We start from the raw sequence: 16,109 nt of genomic DNA, 5'->3' as shown, positions 1-16,109 counted from the left end.
CATATGGAGGAATGAGTCATTGAGGCAATTTCCAGATACTCTAATTCCTTGCTTTTCCTCCAATTGGTTTACCTGAGGACCAACCTGCAGTCAGTGCTTCAGGCCTGCTCCTTCCCCACCTCCCCTTTTACTATCACCCTTCTCCCACATAAGCAAACAAAGGTGTATTCATCTCACCCATCCAGAATGCAGGACAGTACAAAAGCTAACAGGGCACAAAAGGCCCACTCAAAATACAAAGTGCATGTTGTTGTAACAATCCCTTTGCCTGTCAGGTGATTACCAATTATTTTCAATAAAATTGGAGGACTAAGCATTGTCAGTTAATAAAAATTGGAACAGAATTGGTAAATCCAGACAATTCAATCACAGAAACTAACTTGGAAGAAAACTGCTCTCATTTTGAGATGTGCTTCCAGTCACCAAAATGTGTAGCTTATTTGCTTCACAGCCAGAGTTTTGCAGCACAAGAATGAAGCATACAATAGCATACAAAGAGGATTCCAACTATTAGGCATTTCACAAAATGGACAGTTATCCCCCATAGGTTCCATTGGGGAGTTTCACTAGAAATTCTATCCTTTGCAATTATTTCAACATGATGAAAATAATTTATATCTACTTTAAAATGTGAGGAAGTATATAAAAATGTTTAGGGGGCATGAAAGTAAGTCTAATGACATATATAATATAGTATGCTGTGCCTAGAGAACCGGGCTGAAATTCCTCATTCAGTGACTTTAGTAGTAAACATTATTTGAGACAAATTATTTCACTCCTGGTGAACCTCATATTCACTATGGATGTAATTGTTACTGATCTCATTCTATTTGCCCTGAGTTCAGGTCTCTACTTATGTCCCATTATAACCAATAACAACAGCCTTTGCTTTTTTGGTTATAACAAAAGGAATCCCATGAAGTCCCATCATAGCATCTGATGTGAGTTCAACCAGTCAGATTCAACCCCTAATAAGTATCCAGAACCATCAAGCATAAATTTCCCAAGGAGAATTTTATTGATGGCACTAGTTTATTTCCCTTCCAAAAAAATAAATAAACAATTGAAACTAAACGAAGTAAACAATCTCAAATGTTTATTGTCTTCATAACAAAACAAAATATGAAGCTCAGAACTGGATCACTTGGCCCTGTAAAAGAACAGGAAGAAAAAAGGTGAGTTTTTGTGTTTTGCAAAGAACCTTTACTCCATCAAGAACAGTGTCTATTCCTAAAGGGATCACCATCCTTTATTAAGGCCAGTCTTCTCATTCTCCCCTTCCTACTCATGTCAAAACCAACACCAAAATACTTTGAGCTATGGATCTAGTTTAGTTATTTTGAGAGGATTGCCCCTGATCTTGATGCCACAAAAATGAGTAGGCAGAAATGTTCACCTCTCTCAATATAATAAAGCCGTAGAGAAAAGATTGCACCTTCTACCCCGTAATTATCTACCTTTCTCTTCTTATCTCCTCCCAGCTCAAAATGCTTGCATCTCTTAATAGCCAGCATTCTCTTAGATCTGCAGTTCGGCTCAACACATTCAAGCCTCAGCACAATCTTCTTTGTAGTTTTAGCCTGGAAAATAAAATTAAGTCAAAGCCTTCATAAATCACTACAGAAAATCTTTCTTCAAAAGTATGACTCTGTTGGGTCAAGTACTACTTAAAGCAAAGCTTTGCAAAGTTTAAGAGTTGTGACAATTTGCTTTCAGCTATAGGGAGAAAACAGAAATGTGAAAATCAGTGTATTTAAGAGAAAATGGTGGCAGATTATCTAGTTGACATCAAGTTCTCCACTCATACCAAACATCCTAGAGGGCTTCTTAAATAGGCATTCATCACACCACCCTGGCCTTTCAGCTCTAGGTAGGTAAGTATCCACACACCCAAAAATGGGTCAACTGAGTCCATGCAACCATGAAATAAACACAACTTTCGCAACCCATTTAAGTAAGAGTAAGTACTACTTAATATCTATTCTCTGGAGACTACCAACAATTACATCTAGGTTTTATGTGCATTCAACTGTATTATTTAACTCCCCACAAATACTCAACTTCTAAAGCCTGCTCCTGTAGTTAGAATTCTATTCTTACAAGTTCTCAAAAGAGCAGAAACCTGAGTACAATGTCCCTATCTCCTAAACAAGTTACCCAAATGTGAAAAGGCATATCACCACCTAGAGATCAAACCATTTATTGCACCTAAATGAACACTAAAATCATTCCTGAATACTTTCTGGAACCAGGCTGAATGAGGACCTAAGTGCCAAAAGAAATGCTATGTTCCTGGGAAGGCTATGCTCCAAGCACTGTATACTTTAGGGGGTAGACAAATCACCTGAGGTAGAACAGAAACTCCGAAATTCAGCCTGAGACCAACAGGGAATTCAGGAAGCCAGTGGAAGACCTAAATAGCTATTTTTTTAAATTTTAATTTTGGCTGTGTCGGGTCTTCGTTGTTGCTGCGCACGGGCTTTCTCTAATTGTTGCAAGCGGGGGCTACTCTTTGTTGTGATAAGCGGGCTTCTCACTGTGGTGGCTCCTCTTGTTGTGGAGCACGGGCTCTAGGCACGTGGGCTTCAGTAGTTGCAGCACACGGGCTCAGTAGCCGTGGCTCACGGACTTAGTTGCTCCGCGGCATGTGGGATCTTCCCAGACCAGGGCTCGAACCCGTGTCCCCTGCATTGGCAGGTGGATTCTCAACCACTGCACCACCAGGGAAGCCCCCCTAAGCCCCCCTAAATAGCTATTTTAAAGAGCTTTAAGACTTCATGAGTTAGGTAGCAGACTGACTGCAGGCTTCTGAACTGAGAAGCAAAATAAGAGAACAATTCTTACTGCAAGCATGAGCGAAGGATTCATTAGGACATGGCAACGGATAAGGAAGAGGGCGAAGAAAAGGATTTACGGGTGTCCTCAAACTTCAGTCCTGAGGAAGGCAGGGCACATTCCTTGATGTTTGCCTCTTCAAAAAGAGGACAAAAAATATAAAACACTGAGGCAGTGCAGTATTTGTAGACTGGAGTGAGACCTGGATTGCACTTCCAGCTCCACTGCCTACTAGATGTATGTCTCTGCAGGTAATTGAGATAACTTCACTGAAACTATGAAAACACATACCTGTATTGTAGAGATGTGTGGGCTAAAAACAAATGGAAAGTCTCTGCCACAGTAAGTGGGAAGCATATCACACAGTGACCACTACAAACCTTTTTCCGGAAAATCGGCTTAGTCTGCCCACCATAGCCACTCTGCTTCCTGTCATACCGCCGCTTTCCTGGGAGAATGAAAGTTATTTGTCAGGGTTTATCAAACATAACAAATCACAACAGACAAGTGGAAAAGTCCTCTCAGCGGTTTTATCTTGGGCTTTCCAGCAGAAATATCAATGCCCAAGTGGGGAAGGGAGGGGGGACTGGGCTCGTGTATTCTATAACAAAACAAATGCCGCATTAAAACCAAATCACGTATGCCCGGTCTTACCCTGGGCATACAGCGAATCCTTGCCCTTCTTGTACTGTGTCACTTTGTGGGGTTGGTGCTTGCCACACTTCTTACAGAAAGTCCGGCGGGTTTTAGGAACGTTCACCTAGTAAATAAACCGTTCAGAACGCGCAGTGTTATCAGACCAGCCGCACAAAACGCCCGACCCGACCCAGCTAAAGCTAAGGCATCCCACGAGGACTAAACTCTCAAACTCGCTAACACACAACGCTGAGTTGAAGGCGGTCCGGCCCCATGTGCTTCAAATACAGCGGCCTCCGCCGAGCCCAAACTAAAACGAGAACATATTCACTCTACCGCTGTCTAAGTCTACCGCTTTGACTCCATCACTTCAGTTCCTGGCCCCGAAGCCCGGTCCCTTTGGGCTCGATCGCGGCAACATTGGGTTTCTTTGGTACAACGAGTCCACGTAGGAGCCTGGACGCATCCCGGGAAAGCACCATCAACCGGGAAGGAAAGATTAAACTGGATGTTGCCTGGCCCCCACCCAAAGATCCTACCATGTTTGCGAGAGCGCTATCGGCACGGAAAGAGAGAGGCCTGGCCGGAAACGGAAGTATATAGGAGGTTTCTGGTCGCGCTTCCTCATGGGAGTCGGTGGGAAAGACCATAGAGTTTAAGGCTCTGTGCGTCGCGCCCTCTGGCGGCTAAGAGGACTCGATTCAGAGTCGCGGGCGCGAGCTTAAGGAAGGGCTCCGGCTGAGGCTGATCCACTCTCTTCAACTTCCACCGGCCTCCCTCCAGCTTTGCAGCTTTTCCTCACTTCATCACTTTTGGTGGATACTGCTGCGTAGCACCGTTAAGTGAAGGAAGCAGTGCTCTTCCCAGACCATCTGGCCTCCGTGTGCCTATCCCCAAGGGAAGCCAGGACTAGGGCCGGTCAAGTGGAGGAGCCCTCCACCTCCATGTCCCATTCCCGTTCCACTTCAAGGACACTGGGAACAACATCTTTCACAGTGAACTGCTGGTTCACTGAAGGCTTGGAGGGAACCAGTGCTCTAGTTCATCAGATGTTTATTGAATGCCTATTCTGTGTTGGGCACTGTTCTAGGGGAGGGACACAGTAATCGAATAATCAATGTCATAAATGTACAATTACAGACTAAATACTTTGTAAGAAAGGAACAATGCTCGGCATTAAACAGCCCCCTTTTGTTGAGGGAGCAAGTTGGCTGACCTAGGTTCTGAAAAGTGAGGATGAAATTGTTCAGCTCCAACAATAGCAATAACCAGGCCAAAAGATAGAAAGTATCCAGCATTTCTTCACTTCCCAGCATACCTGGCAGAAGGCATGTGCTAGGTTTCAAGAGAGTCCAGCAGAGAAAGACTGCAGGGTATTGAGCATTTAAAATGAATTGTCCCATAAAATTCTCACAGTAATTCTAAGAGGTAGGTGATACTATTATTCCCATTTTACAGATGAGGAAATTGAGGCCATAGGGTGTTAAACGATTTGCCCAATGCTGATAGTATTTAGTGGAGTCAGGATACAAACACGGGTGATCTGACTCCAGAGCTTGGGTTCCTTTACCATTATATGATATGATTGTGTGGCCTGGTAATTATAATAGCTAACAATTATTGAACAGTTATTATATGCCAGGCATTTTCCTAACTACCTTACATGCTACCTCTTTTAATCCTAACAACCCAGGTGGTATGTACATTTATTAGTGTTTAACAGGCAAGAAAACTGAGGCACGAGAGGCCTTAAATTCGCTTACCCAAAGTCACACCAGTGGTTATTTTATGGAGCTGGAATTTGATCCCAGGTAGTTTAACACCACAGCCTTGCACTTAACCACAAATCACACAGGGGAAGCAGGAGCATCTGCAGGGTAGAGGATGATAAGGAGTCAGAATTGGGCAGGGACGCAGGAGGAGGTGTCAGTGGATTAGGGCTAAGGAACCATGAGAGCTTGGGTTCTCCTGCTTGCATAACCCTCCAGAAACACCCATAGGTTCAGAACTGGCTCTCTGATCAGCTCTATTTTGTTGGACGTTCTCTGGGAATGAGATAATAAAAACATTACCACTGCCTGCTACATTTCCTAAAAGTTTCTTTGCCAAACAGCCAGCCTGTAGGCTCAGAGCATTTCCTTCTCTCCAGGCTGTTACGCCATCTTACTGGGCTTTGAGGAGTTTCTAGAGGTTTTTGATGTTAGTAACATGGAAATATGAAGACAGTGAACATGGCCCCTCTTAGTCTAATCAACCTTAGTTCTTTCTATCACACCTTTATGTGGCATGGCTTTGGTTTAGATTCCTTCACCAATCCTGGTCTCTGGTTTGGACATGCTCCTGCTTATTGATTTCCCCTAAGGTGAGGAACTCAGAATTGAACACAGGACTCTAGATGTGGCCTGGCCTCGCAGAGTAGGTGGTTGTTCACTTTCCTATGTCTAGATATTGGCACTATTTGGGTGCAGTCCTTCCATCACGTAGACAAGTCTGTGAGGAGAGTGCACATGGGCAGAGGGTGAAGACTCGCCTAGTTTTACTTTCCCCTCTCCCTTGTCCTGCTCTCCCTTGTCTAGATCCCCCATCAACGCCCAGTCTCCACCCCCAGAAGGACCTTGAGAAGGGACAGGGCATGTGACAACAAGTAGCATCTGACTGAAGAAAAGGGGAGGGAAGGCGAATGTCTGTGACCAACTCTCAGGCAGGCCACTGGAGCAGCTATTCAGAGGTGACTAGTGAAAGGATATAAATTGTCAATAAAATAGAGAGATCATACAACACTTGCTGCCCCTTTATCTTGTGTGGACGTGAGGATTAACTAGTCTACTATCCTACAAATACTTTAAAAAAATATATCCTGTTCCCTTAAAAATTCTGACGGACTTCTTCTAGTGGGATTTATGATCTGTTCCTACATACAGTGCCTGGAGCAAGTAAATATGGCAGTGGCTGATGTGTCAAGATGGGCAAGCAGATCAGTCACCAGGGGCTCTGTGGCCATCCTGGTCTACAGCCAGTACTGTCTGCATTTCCTAGGAGAGTCCTCCAGGAGAAGATCGCTGCTAGAACATAGGCTAGGAGGTGGCTAATGAAACATTCAGGTTTCAGGTAACACATCTAGTCTGGTTTATTGTTTTACAAGATTAAAGAGAAAGTTGTAAATTAAGAGTTAATCCTTGAGGCCGAATCTAAAATGGAGAAAATCAACATCCACAGAAAATGGGAAGGACACAAGTCAGTATGTGGGCTTACATTTGGACATTTTTATCTGTAGAAAAAAAATGCTTTCTTAGAAAATGACTCAGCAGGGGGAAGTCTTGTCTCTACCTCTGTCAGGATCTGTACTTTGGGGTCCCTTCGTGAACACTCTCCATCCTTCACTAGCAAGTTTAACCATGTGGCCTTGAGTCTCTGCCTTAGAGGATATGAGAAGCTAAAGACGCCCTTCCTCGCCAGTCCCTTTGTTTTGTCTCCACATGTCTGCATTTCTCCTCTTTTCTGTAAGTCTCCACTCCCTGTGCTGACCACCCCCATGGTCCTTTACCTCGGGGAGGTTGGCCTGAGGACGTGTCTGCTCAACCCAGCCCAGTCTAGAGTCTCAGTGGCCCCAGTAATGTTGAGAAGGGTTCTTTCAGAGCAGACTCAAGAGGTCCCAAGCAAATGAAGGGCGGAGACAGCTGGGGCGGGGAGTGGAATAGGGACAGCAGCAGGGAACCAGATACCATGCTGCTGAGAAGAAGAAAAAAAAAGACATTGGTTTAAGTCAGGAAACAAAAAAAGGGAACTGAGTGGCTGTGAAAGGGTGGGGTTTGCTCAGACTGTCCTTCCTCTCTGGACTGTAAGAATATGTCTCCAGGGCCAGTGTCTTCTGAGATCGAGTCCCACCTTCAAAGTCCTGGCATCTCAATGCATCCGGGAAGCTACCTGCATTAAAGTCAGGACTGAGGTGGGTCTGGGGCATGGCAAGGGCTGGGCAGCAGCAGCAAGTACCTTTCGTGGGACCTCGGGTCCCTTGAAGGCCAGATAGAAAGCGTGGCTGGTGCCATGTAGTCTGCTGGCGGAGGAGGCTGACAGAGGGTGGGAGTGTCATCAGCACAAGGCCCTGACAGTCTCTTCAGATGATCAGAAGGGGCTGGAAGGGTCCTTTCTGAGGAGGTTGTGGGGGGAACAAGAAGAGAAAAAAGCGATATGAGGTGACCATCTGAACAGGTAGCAGATGTTGGAAAGAGGCACCTCTGCACAATTTGGCAGAAAAGTAAGATTTATTGCCGGTGGCAAAATAAGCCAGGATAAAAATAAGCCCTTTGGTCAAATATTGCCGGAAGACCCAAAATGGATATGTGTGTCAATGAGACCCTTAGAAGAAGGAATTTTTAAGAGGCAGATTGTCTGAGAAAATGGTCAAAGCTCACATGCCACAATAGGCTTTTGAGCTCTGTAAGCTAAGGAAAGGCGAAACCAGGGTGTAAAGCGTCAGGCTGCATCGAGCCAACATTGCTGGGATCAGAGCTGGCTTGTTGGAAGGACTGTGTACGCCAACCTCGTGGTAACAGTGGGTAAGAGGCTGGGCCAGAAAAAAGCAGCCTCAGCCTCAGCCCAGACAGTGTGGCCAACCCCTGAGGTCGCGGGGAAGCTTTTTCCTATTACCATTGCCTGCCATGTGCACGGCTCTCTTTTCTCTAGGCTTCATCATTTTCTTCTCTCCTTTGCTCTCCTCTCCTCCTCTCCATCGTCCTCCTCCTTCTCCTCCTCTTCCTCCTTCTCCTTCCTCTACCTGTATCCCCTCTTCTTTATCCCCTCCTTTATTTTGTTCATTACCATCCCTGAGACAGAGTCAGTGCTTAATAAATAATTGTGGAATTGCATTGAATTATTCTTGCCCCTCTCTTCCCCTCCTGTTTTCCCTTTTCCCTTTCCCCCTGCTTGCCTAGTGCCTTCCCCATAGTATTGTTGTGAGCAGTAAGTGTGTTAATCTCTGTAAAGTAGTTAAAATAGGGTCCAGCAATAGTCAGTGTGCCTATCTCACTGTTTGCTATTATTTTTATTCTGCCTGAGACCTGCCAAGGTCCCCAGAGGACCTGCCTAGAACAAATAGTGTGGCATTTAAAATAAAAGGGATTGCTGGGCCTGACCAAGACATCCTTGGGTGAGCTGCTGGACCTCCAAATGGAATCCTTGTCCAGTTTCCTGGCCACCCAGCTCTCCAAGCTCAAAGTCTCTATCTCATGCTGTTTGTTTCCAGAGGCAGGGCAGCAGCAAAGCCCAGAGGCAGGGGTCTATACAGCTCAGCGGTTATCTTGTGTGCTGTTAGCTGTGTGCTGGTTCTGCTCCTTCCCTCATTTTGCATGCCAAGCCCCTGACCAAGGGTGCTACAGCCGCTTGGAGCCTCAGTTATTTGATAAAACAATGTCACCTACCAAATAAACCACAAAATGCAAATACCCTAAATAATCTAATGCATTCTACTGAAACAGGATCCCTTAGTGTTAGCCCTATCTGGTCTATTCTGACCCCTTTTATATTCAGAATATTTAAACTATCTGCTTTCATTAAAGTCCAAATTCCTGTGGCTTATGGCTAGTGATGTGTTTGTTTAGAATCTTTTGTAAACTCCTCATGTTGAGAACTAGTGCAACTTTCCATCCACTTCTAGGTCTTGGTGCAATTTAAAATTATCATCAGTATGATTTACTATTTCCATTCGAGCAAATTTCCTATAGAGAGTTTCCTTTCAGTGGACTAGACCCATACCAGGAAGTGACTTAGGTATAAGGGGAAGATATGGCTTTTGAAAACCAGTTTGGGTGTTCTCCAAAGAGTCATCAGATGCCTGCTGCTTTTTGCCCATGGATGCCTTGCCGATATCCGATTTCTAGCTCCTGGGAATAAGGGAGAGCTAGAATTTTCAGTGAGGCAGTGCTCAGCAAGAAGCTAGAGACAGACCTTGACCTAATTCACTCCAAAGCTGCTGGGTTATGCAAATGAAGCCATCAGGGGAGGGGGAGAGAGAACTCCTCCGAGGACCCTGAAACAAATGGGCCACGTGTGACTTTCAGTTTCTCTGGAGGTTCATGTGCACTGACTGAGGGTGTTGGGAGAGCATTCGAAACACAAAAGCCTTGATCCCAGGCTTTCCACCTCCCTCTCGGAGAGCCATCGCCACATGCCTTAGGGTTAGCATCAGTTAGCTGAACTTCAAGGAGAAGCTCTACTTCACTGCCTTGACTCCCAGACATGAAAATGAACTATAGTCTATTAACTCATCCTTACATATCTGTCTGTAATAGAAACAGTAAAAAAAAAAAAAACTGATTAGAAGTGGAGCAGAAAAGAGACAAAAGTGTGGGAAAAGCAGGCTCTCCAAAACTGCTATTTGGAATGGAAATTGGTTACAGTGTTTCTGGAAACTATTTTGTCACTATATTTCAAAATGCAAAATGTACAAACTTTTTGACTTGGTAAATGATGCTTATATAGAGATCCTAATATCATGGGAAAATAATCAGGAGTAACGTTAAACAAGAACTTTAGATATTTTGAGGACAATATGTGTTGGGTGGATGGATGGATGGATAGATAGATGGATACTTAGACAGATAATGTTAAGAAAAATAAGCAAACTACAAATAGTATGTGCAATATGATCTCAAATATAGTCAGAAAAATGCAGAGAAAAAGAATGGAAGGAAATATGCCTAAATATTAATGTCTCTGGATAATGAGCTTATAATTGATGTTTTCTTTTTAATATCCCTGTACTTAAAACATTTTCTATAATGAACATGTGTTATTGTGATATTGACGGAAAAAATAAAATGTTTAAACCAGGGAAAACAAAAACTAAATTGAAAAAGAAGGTCAAAGGGTCACACAAGTCCAGAGTGAAAGACGGACAACCCAGCAGTCACCCTCAGAGCAGAGGAGCAATGCTGAAAGTATTACCACCAACCTGATGCTCAGTGTAAACTTGCAGATTCGCTATCTGGCTCTCCTTTCATCATTACTTGGCCAGAATCTATTGTCTCTAGTGCAGGGCAGAAGAGATGACAGACCCAGAAGTTTCCAAAACCACAGAAGAAAACTGTAAAATGTTAACAACATGAAATGCTGAAGAAGACCAGAGCACCGAGACCTCTTAGAAATGATTACAGTAGATGAGAATTTCCCTGGTTAGCCAGCAGCCAGAAAACTGATTTTGCTGGAAGTCTTCACCACAAATTTGGTCACCTGTAGCACTGACCCTGAAACTTATCATGAAATAATTAGCTTTCACTAGGGCTTGAACAGAGCTTCTTGGGAACTTAGCAAGAGTAATTATGGCTCTTTGTTGCTATGGGTACGATATTTTAATGACGACTTCTCTTCTGGTTCCAAGACTGGGGAATTCTCAATCAAAATCTCAATCAAAACCTGAGAGATGCTTCTTGGGCTTGAGAAGAGGTTTTTAGTAGGCCTATCAGTTATACTCTACTCTAATGAGAGACCATTGATAAGTCTACCAGATTTCATAGTAAAGCCTCAGGAAGATGGGACTAAAAAAGGAACAAGGGATTACATGAAGTGCATAGTCCAACACATAAGCAGGACCTGGGTTTGCCACGTTGTCTAAGTAACTGAGAATTCATTCTGAGAGTGGAAAACTATGACCACATGTACAAGATTGTTCACGGTAGCATTATTTATAATTGAAAACAAACAACCTAAATAACCATCAGTAGGAGACTGGATAAATAAATTGTGATGTATTCATCATATAGAATACTGATACATATCAAAATGAATTAAAATGTATGAACTAGAGGTGCCAAGATATATAAATCATAAAACATTACATTGAGAAAAAAAGTAAGTTGCTGAAGACTATGTAACACTTATATTAAAATGTGAAACATGTAAACCAATACTAAATGTCTTTTTTGGATACTTACATATGTAGTAATTATATAAAAACATGCCTAGGAATGATAAATGCCAAATTCCAGATATTGGTAACCTCTATGGAGGGAGGGAACTAAGATTGTGGAAGAGTACACAAGGGTGTTTTGACTGTATGGATAGTATTTCATTTCTAACAAAACACCAGAAACAAAATGGCACAATGTTAGGATTCTATAGAGCTAAGTGGTGAGCACATGGGTGTAATGTTATTCTCTTTACTTTCTGCCTATTTGCAATATTTCACAATATAAAAGACAGTACATTCAAGCAAACTTTTATATTCACAGTAAGCAATAACAACCCTAGAATAAAGAGTTGGTGTTCTGCCTAAACCCTGTGCTTTCATCCCATTAACAACGAAAAATCCTGAAGGAAAAAACAGCTGGCAACTCTAGAAATCGACCAGTTAAACAAGATCTCCTTATAGAGGATTTAAAGGAAAATGTAAGAAAACCTTGGCGGAACTGAGAAGAATCCTCATGTGGGAAAAAGTACTGTTGTCAGTTAAGAGGGACATATCATCCTTTCTAGCCTAGAGGAATATTGCAGAGGAAAGTGCCCCTGGATCCTGAATTCTCTCTTAATTATCCCCTGTACTTAACCACCATTTCCTCCTTTGCCAAATGTTCTTAGAAGATGCAGAGGGGTCTGTCCCCAGTGCTCTTTGCTGATAGCCATGGGGAATAACAGGGTGCTGAGGTGGATGGCATCACACTTCCCTGAAGGCAAAAAAAAAAAAAAATCCCTCTGGGAGGCAATGAGGTACAACAGAAACAACAAGGGTGTGGAGTCACAAATGGATAAGGTTGGGCCAGTCACATAACCTCCATGAGTCTCATTTTCCTCATCTGTTTGCCTTGAGGAATAAATGAAAGAATGTGTGTAAAATGTCTGATGGATGGACTGCACTGGGAGAAGCATGAGTTCCCTTCAATTCCCCTGGGGAGAAAAGGGAATGGCTAGAATCTTGCTGGACAATTAAGTAATGCTTTAAAGGAGAAATAAACACAAAACGCAGCTTATTGGATATTTTGGCTTAATAGTTGTTTGAACCATGACTGACTATTTCTAACTAGCTTCTCCTGGACCCTTCCCAGCCATAGACAGGCTGTGTCTTTTTCTCTGGTGTTGTCCCTAATAGTGTTTAGTTTAGTTTTGTTTTTTTAATAAGAGCCAATTTTAAAAAAAATAAATTTATTTATTTATGGCTGTGTTGGGTCTTTGTTGCTGCACGCGGGCTTTCTTTAGTTGCGGTGAGCGGGGGCTACTCTTTGTTGCGGTACATGGGCTCCTCATTGTGGTGGCTTCCCTTGTTGTAAAGCACAGGCTCTAGGCGCACAGGCTTCAGTAGTTGTGGCATGCGGGCTCAGTAGTTGTGGCTCGCAGGCTCTGTAGTTGTGGCGCACGGGCTTAGTTGCTCCACGGCATGTGGGATCTTCCCGGACCAGGGCTCGAACCTGTGTCCCCTGCATTGGCAGGAGGATTCTTAACCACTGCACCACCAGGGAAGTCCCCCTAATAGTGTTTTATCTTAGCATGAGCAAAGATAGGAGCCAAAGGTGGTTTAGTTTACCGATTCTACAAGTGCTATTTACATTAATTCCTTGGCATAGCACAGTTTGTAAAGTGGCTGAACTCTTACTACTAAGCATTCTCTTTTGGAATTCTACTGCTCCATAAAGAGCTGCGAGGCAAAAGGTGGCCGTGTGAAAATCTTTGCATTTGTAGTTTAATAAAGAGAACATTGTAACACTGGAACTTTATATTTTAAATGAAGAGCTCTGTGTGTGTCTTTCTATTCTTTTTTCTCCTCCTCTTTCTTTCTGTATGTGAAGTGTGTGTGTGTGTGTGTGTAATATTCATGTCACTTCCGTTTCCACCCCCAACCCCACCACTTGAGTGAGGTGCAGGGTCAGCCCTCACTGTGTATCTTTTGTGGTCAGATTGACTCTGTGGGCTGCTGAAATTGTTAGAAAAAAATTAGGACCTTTCACAATAAGTACCCAAAGAAGCTGCAACTATCCTCTAAAGCAGAGTGTCCATTACACACCAACCTTCAGGAAGACATAAAAGCAGATGCCTCTCCTTTCACATTAGTGGTGGATGGACTAATGGTGACTCAGGAAGAACTACCACATTTTCAGGCTGTGTGTGCCTGGAGTGGATCACAAGGAGTGGGGGAAAGCAATCAAAGAGGGAGCAACCAGGCCATGGAAATCCCAGCAGTCCTCCAGCTCAATGATCTAGAAGTAGAGGCCATTTCACCCCATGCTCAGAGGGGCGATGGCTAGTGAGAGGCTTACTTACTTCCTCATACTTAGACCAGCACTAAACCCTACCCCAACACAGACACTTAAAAGAGAGGAAGGCTTCCTCCTGTACAAACTGGATTTGTTCTAAAAAAGAAAAAGAACAGAGGCAGCTTCCAGAAGGACCTGTCTTATAGGAAACAAGAGCAGAGGCCAAGACTGAAGCAGATGCTGGGTCTGAACAGGGAGTGTATCCACCAAGAGCTTGCAACAAAACTAAAGGTAAAATGATGGGTGTGCTTTACTCAGCTAAAAGAGGAACAACTGGACGTGGTTTGTTCGGATGCTTCTGATCCAATTTACTGGTCATGCTACTCAATTTCTTTAGGGTATTATTTTGTCTTCTCTAAGTTGAGTCTTTGGTTGTGAATAGGTACTTAATTGGAATTCACCATGGGAACAAATGTGATATTAGTACAGGGATCTCGATGAGTTGGCAGTTCCTGAGAATAGACTATTATTACTTGGTTACCACTACTTCTGAGTAAATGAAAAACCTTAATGTTAAAAGAAATCTTTTTGGGGTTTGAGCTGAATCTGAATGCTAGATAGAACTCTAGTTGGTTGCAAACTCTTATCAGTTTGTCACTCCTGGGAGAGACGATTTAAACCGAGGAGTCAGGGAAGAGAGCTGTGTGGAGGATGTAGGGAAAGGTTTGCTCCTTTGCCCAATTTTCTCAAAAGATCATTTATAAAAAATTGAACAAGTCCACCACCAGAAAACAGTGGCATCCACATGATGAATAAATAACAAAGTGATCATTCTGAATATCCCTGGTGTTCCTGTAACCTATTTTTGTCTCCTCAGTACAATAATAGAACATTTTACACCACAGGAAAGAGCAAAATAATGGTGTGGATAGCCTCAGGCTTCGATAAGAAACCATTCCCTTGCTTTCCTGGTGTGAGAAGTAACCTATGCTTGACAAGTACAAAAAACTACTGACTTTATTCTGCTTCCATGGTGCCACCAAAATCATAAGGAGTTTAGTTTAAAAAAAAAAAAAACAACCTACACCCTTCAGGAAAAAACTTACCTCCAACAAAACTTGAGGGAGAAGGGGCTGGTGATTTGGTGATATTTTTCGGTATTTTTTTTAGTGCTCTATTTTTGTGGCAGTATTTATATTTTCACTTTATCTTTCTAACGAAGGTTTGGGTTGGTAATAAAAGATAGTGCATTTAAGTGAATAACTGCGTGTTTTGTGTGAATAAAAAAACCAACGGTGACTTTTTGTAACTTTCTTTGCCTTTCTGTATTTCAGTTACCTAAACTGAATCTTTCTGAAGTACTGTAAGTTTGGAGAGGCTAAACAAGTTACTTTTCATAAATGATCAGAGAGAACATCTATAAGATTAAGACAGTTGCATCAGCTGTCTGAAAGAACTAATCTAAGCAAAAAGGAAGGGAAAATCAAAAACAAAACAAAACAACTACCTCTCAAAAATTGTTTTTCAATTTTAGAACAAAGCTTCTATCCTTTGTAGCTCAGCCAGAGGGTGATGGGCAAAATCAGTTGGGTGGCAGTTAGTATATGTCCATAACTGCAGGTGCAGCCTCCGTATCCTTATTAGACCCCTTGGTTACAGACCCCAGTGGGACAATGTATGAAAAATTACACTCACTGTCTAGGAAACTGGGAACTGAAAGTCCAATATCTGCCTCAGTGGAGTTCTGGCACCTGCATTATCCCTTCTGGGGATATAAGGGTCAACAGCTGCACAGAGACTTTTACTGTTCACAGATTCTGCACGTATCATAAAAGGGTGGTTAGTGTAGATCTGCCTCTAGACATTACCAAGCACATGGGTACATGTCACTTGATATCCAGAGCATTCCATTGCCTTATACAAGAACCCAGTTTATATGAACTCGTGATGTAGAATCAATCACCCCACTTCGATGTGCATCCATTATACCTGAAAACTGGCAGAAATGGGGGCTATGGAAGGAGGACGTCAAAGTAAGAAGGTTCTTTGTTAGCTTCGAACGTTTCTGTTCCATTTGAAACTAGGTGGCTAGGCTGAGGGGGAACCAGGAGGGATGAGGTTCAATGTGTTGGGTCCTCAAGAACTTTCATTATCAACAGCACCCAGTGAGCTCCAGAAAGAAGAAGCTATGGCTGCAGTGATATTGGAGAGCATCTTTCTGAAGCGATCCCAGCAGAAAAAGAAAACATCACCTTTAAACTTCAAGAAGCGCCTCTTTCTCTTGACCGTGCAAAAGCTTTCCTACTATGAGTATGACTTTGAACGTGGGGTGAGTTTCTCTGCTGTGAAACCTGAGTTTTAAGGACTTGGCCTTAGATCTGCCTTGCGGGGAGGTAGATCCTTTTTGGTTGGAGGGGGTAGGTGGAAGGGACCCAAGTACATTTCAAACTCAGCAAAATG

The 16,109-nt window shown here is 43.0% G+C and overlaps 2 protein-coding genes across 3 annotated transcripts in view; one reads left to right on the top strand and one right to left on the bottom strand.

Moving 5' to 3' along the window:
- Nucleotides 1–1,079: 1,079 nt before the first annotated feature.
- On the bottom strand, nt 1,080–4,136 carry LOC309653249 (large ribosomal subunit protein eL42-like). The gene is made up of 5 exons (XM_082447815.1): nt 4,011–4,136; nt 3,490–3,595; nt 3,216–3,283; nt 1,458–1,580; nt 1,080–1,150 (listed from the first exon to the last, which is right to left on the bottom strand). Exons 1-5 carry the CDS (start codon nt 4,119–4,121, stop codon nt 1,130–1,132), a joined length of 429 nt encoding a protein of 142 aa, XP_082303941.1. The 5' UTR covers nt 4,122–4,136; the 3' UTR covers nt 1,080–1,129.
- A 4-nt stretch (nt 4,137–4,140) lies between these two features.
- The window catches only part of BTK (Bruton tyrosine kinase), a 32,244-nt gene continuing 20,275 nt past the window's right edge, over nt 4,141–16,109 (top strand). The window contains exons 1-2 of one of the 2 annotated variants that reach the window (XM_082447838.1): nt 13,877–13,940; nt 15,809–15,978. In XM_082447838.1, coding sequence (XP_082303964.1) covers nt 15,838–15,978 — 141 coding nt within the window. In that variant the 5' untranslated portion in view covers nt 13,877–13,940; nt 15,809–15,837. Of the gene's footprint in view, nt 15,979–16,109 lie in introns of both variants that reach the window. The other variant, XM_082447839.1, reaches the window with a different exon arrangement.

This window comes from Balaenoptera physalus (genome assembly GCF_965194825.1).
Source record: "Balaenoptera physalus genome assembly, chromosome: X".
Taxonomy (NCBI): Eukaryota; Metazoa; Chordata; class Mammalia; order Artiodactyla; family Balaenopteridae; genus Balaenoptera; species Balaenoptera physalus.
Note: the sequence above shows the minus strand (reverse complement) of the source record. Positions and strands in the feature narration are given on the sequence as shown.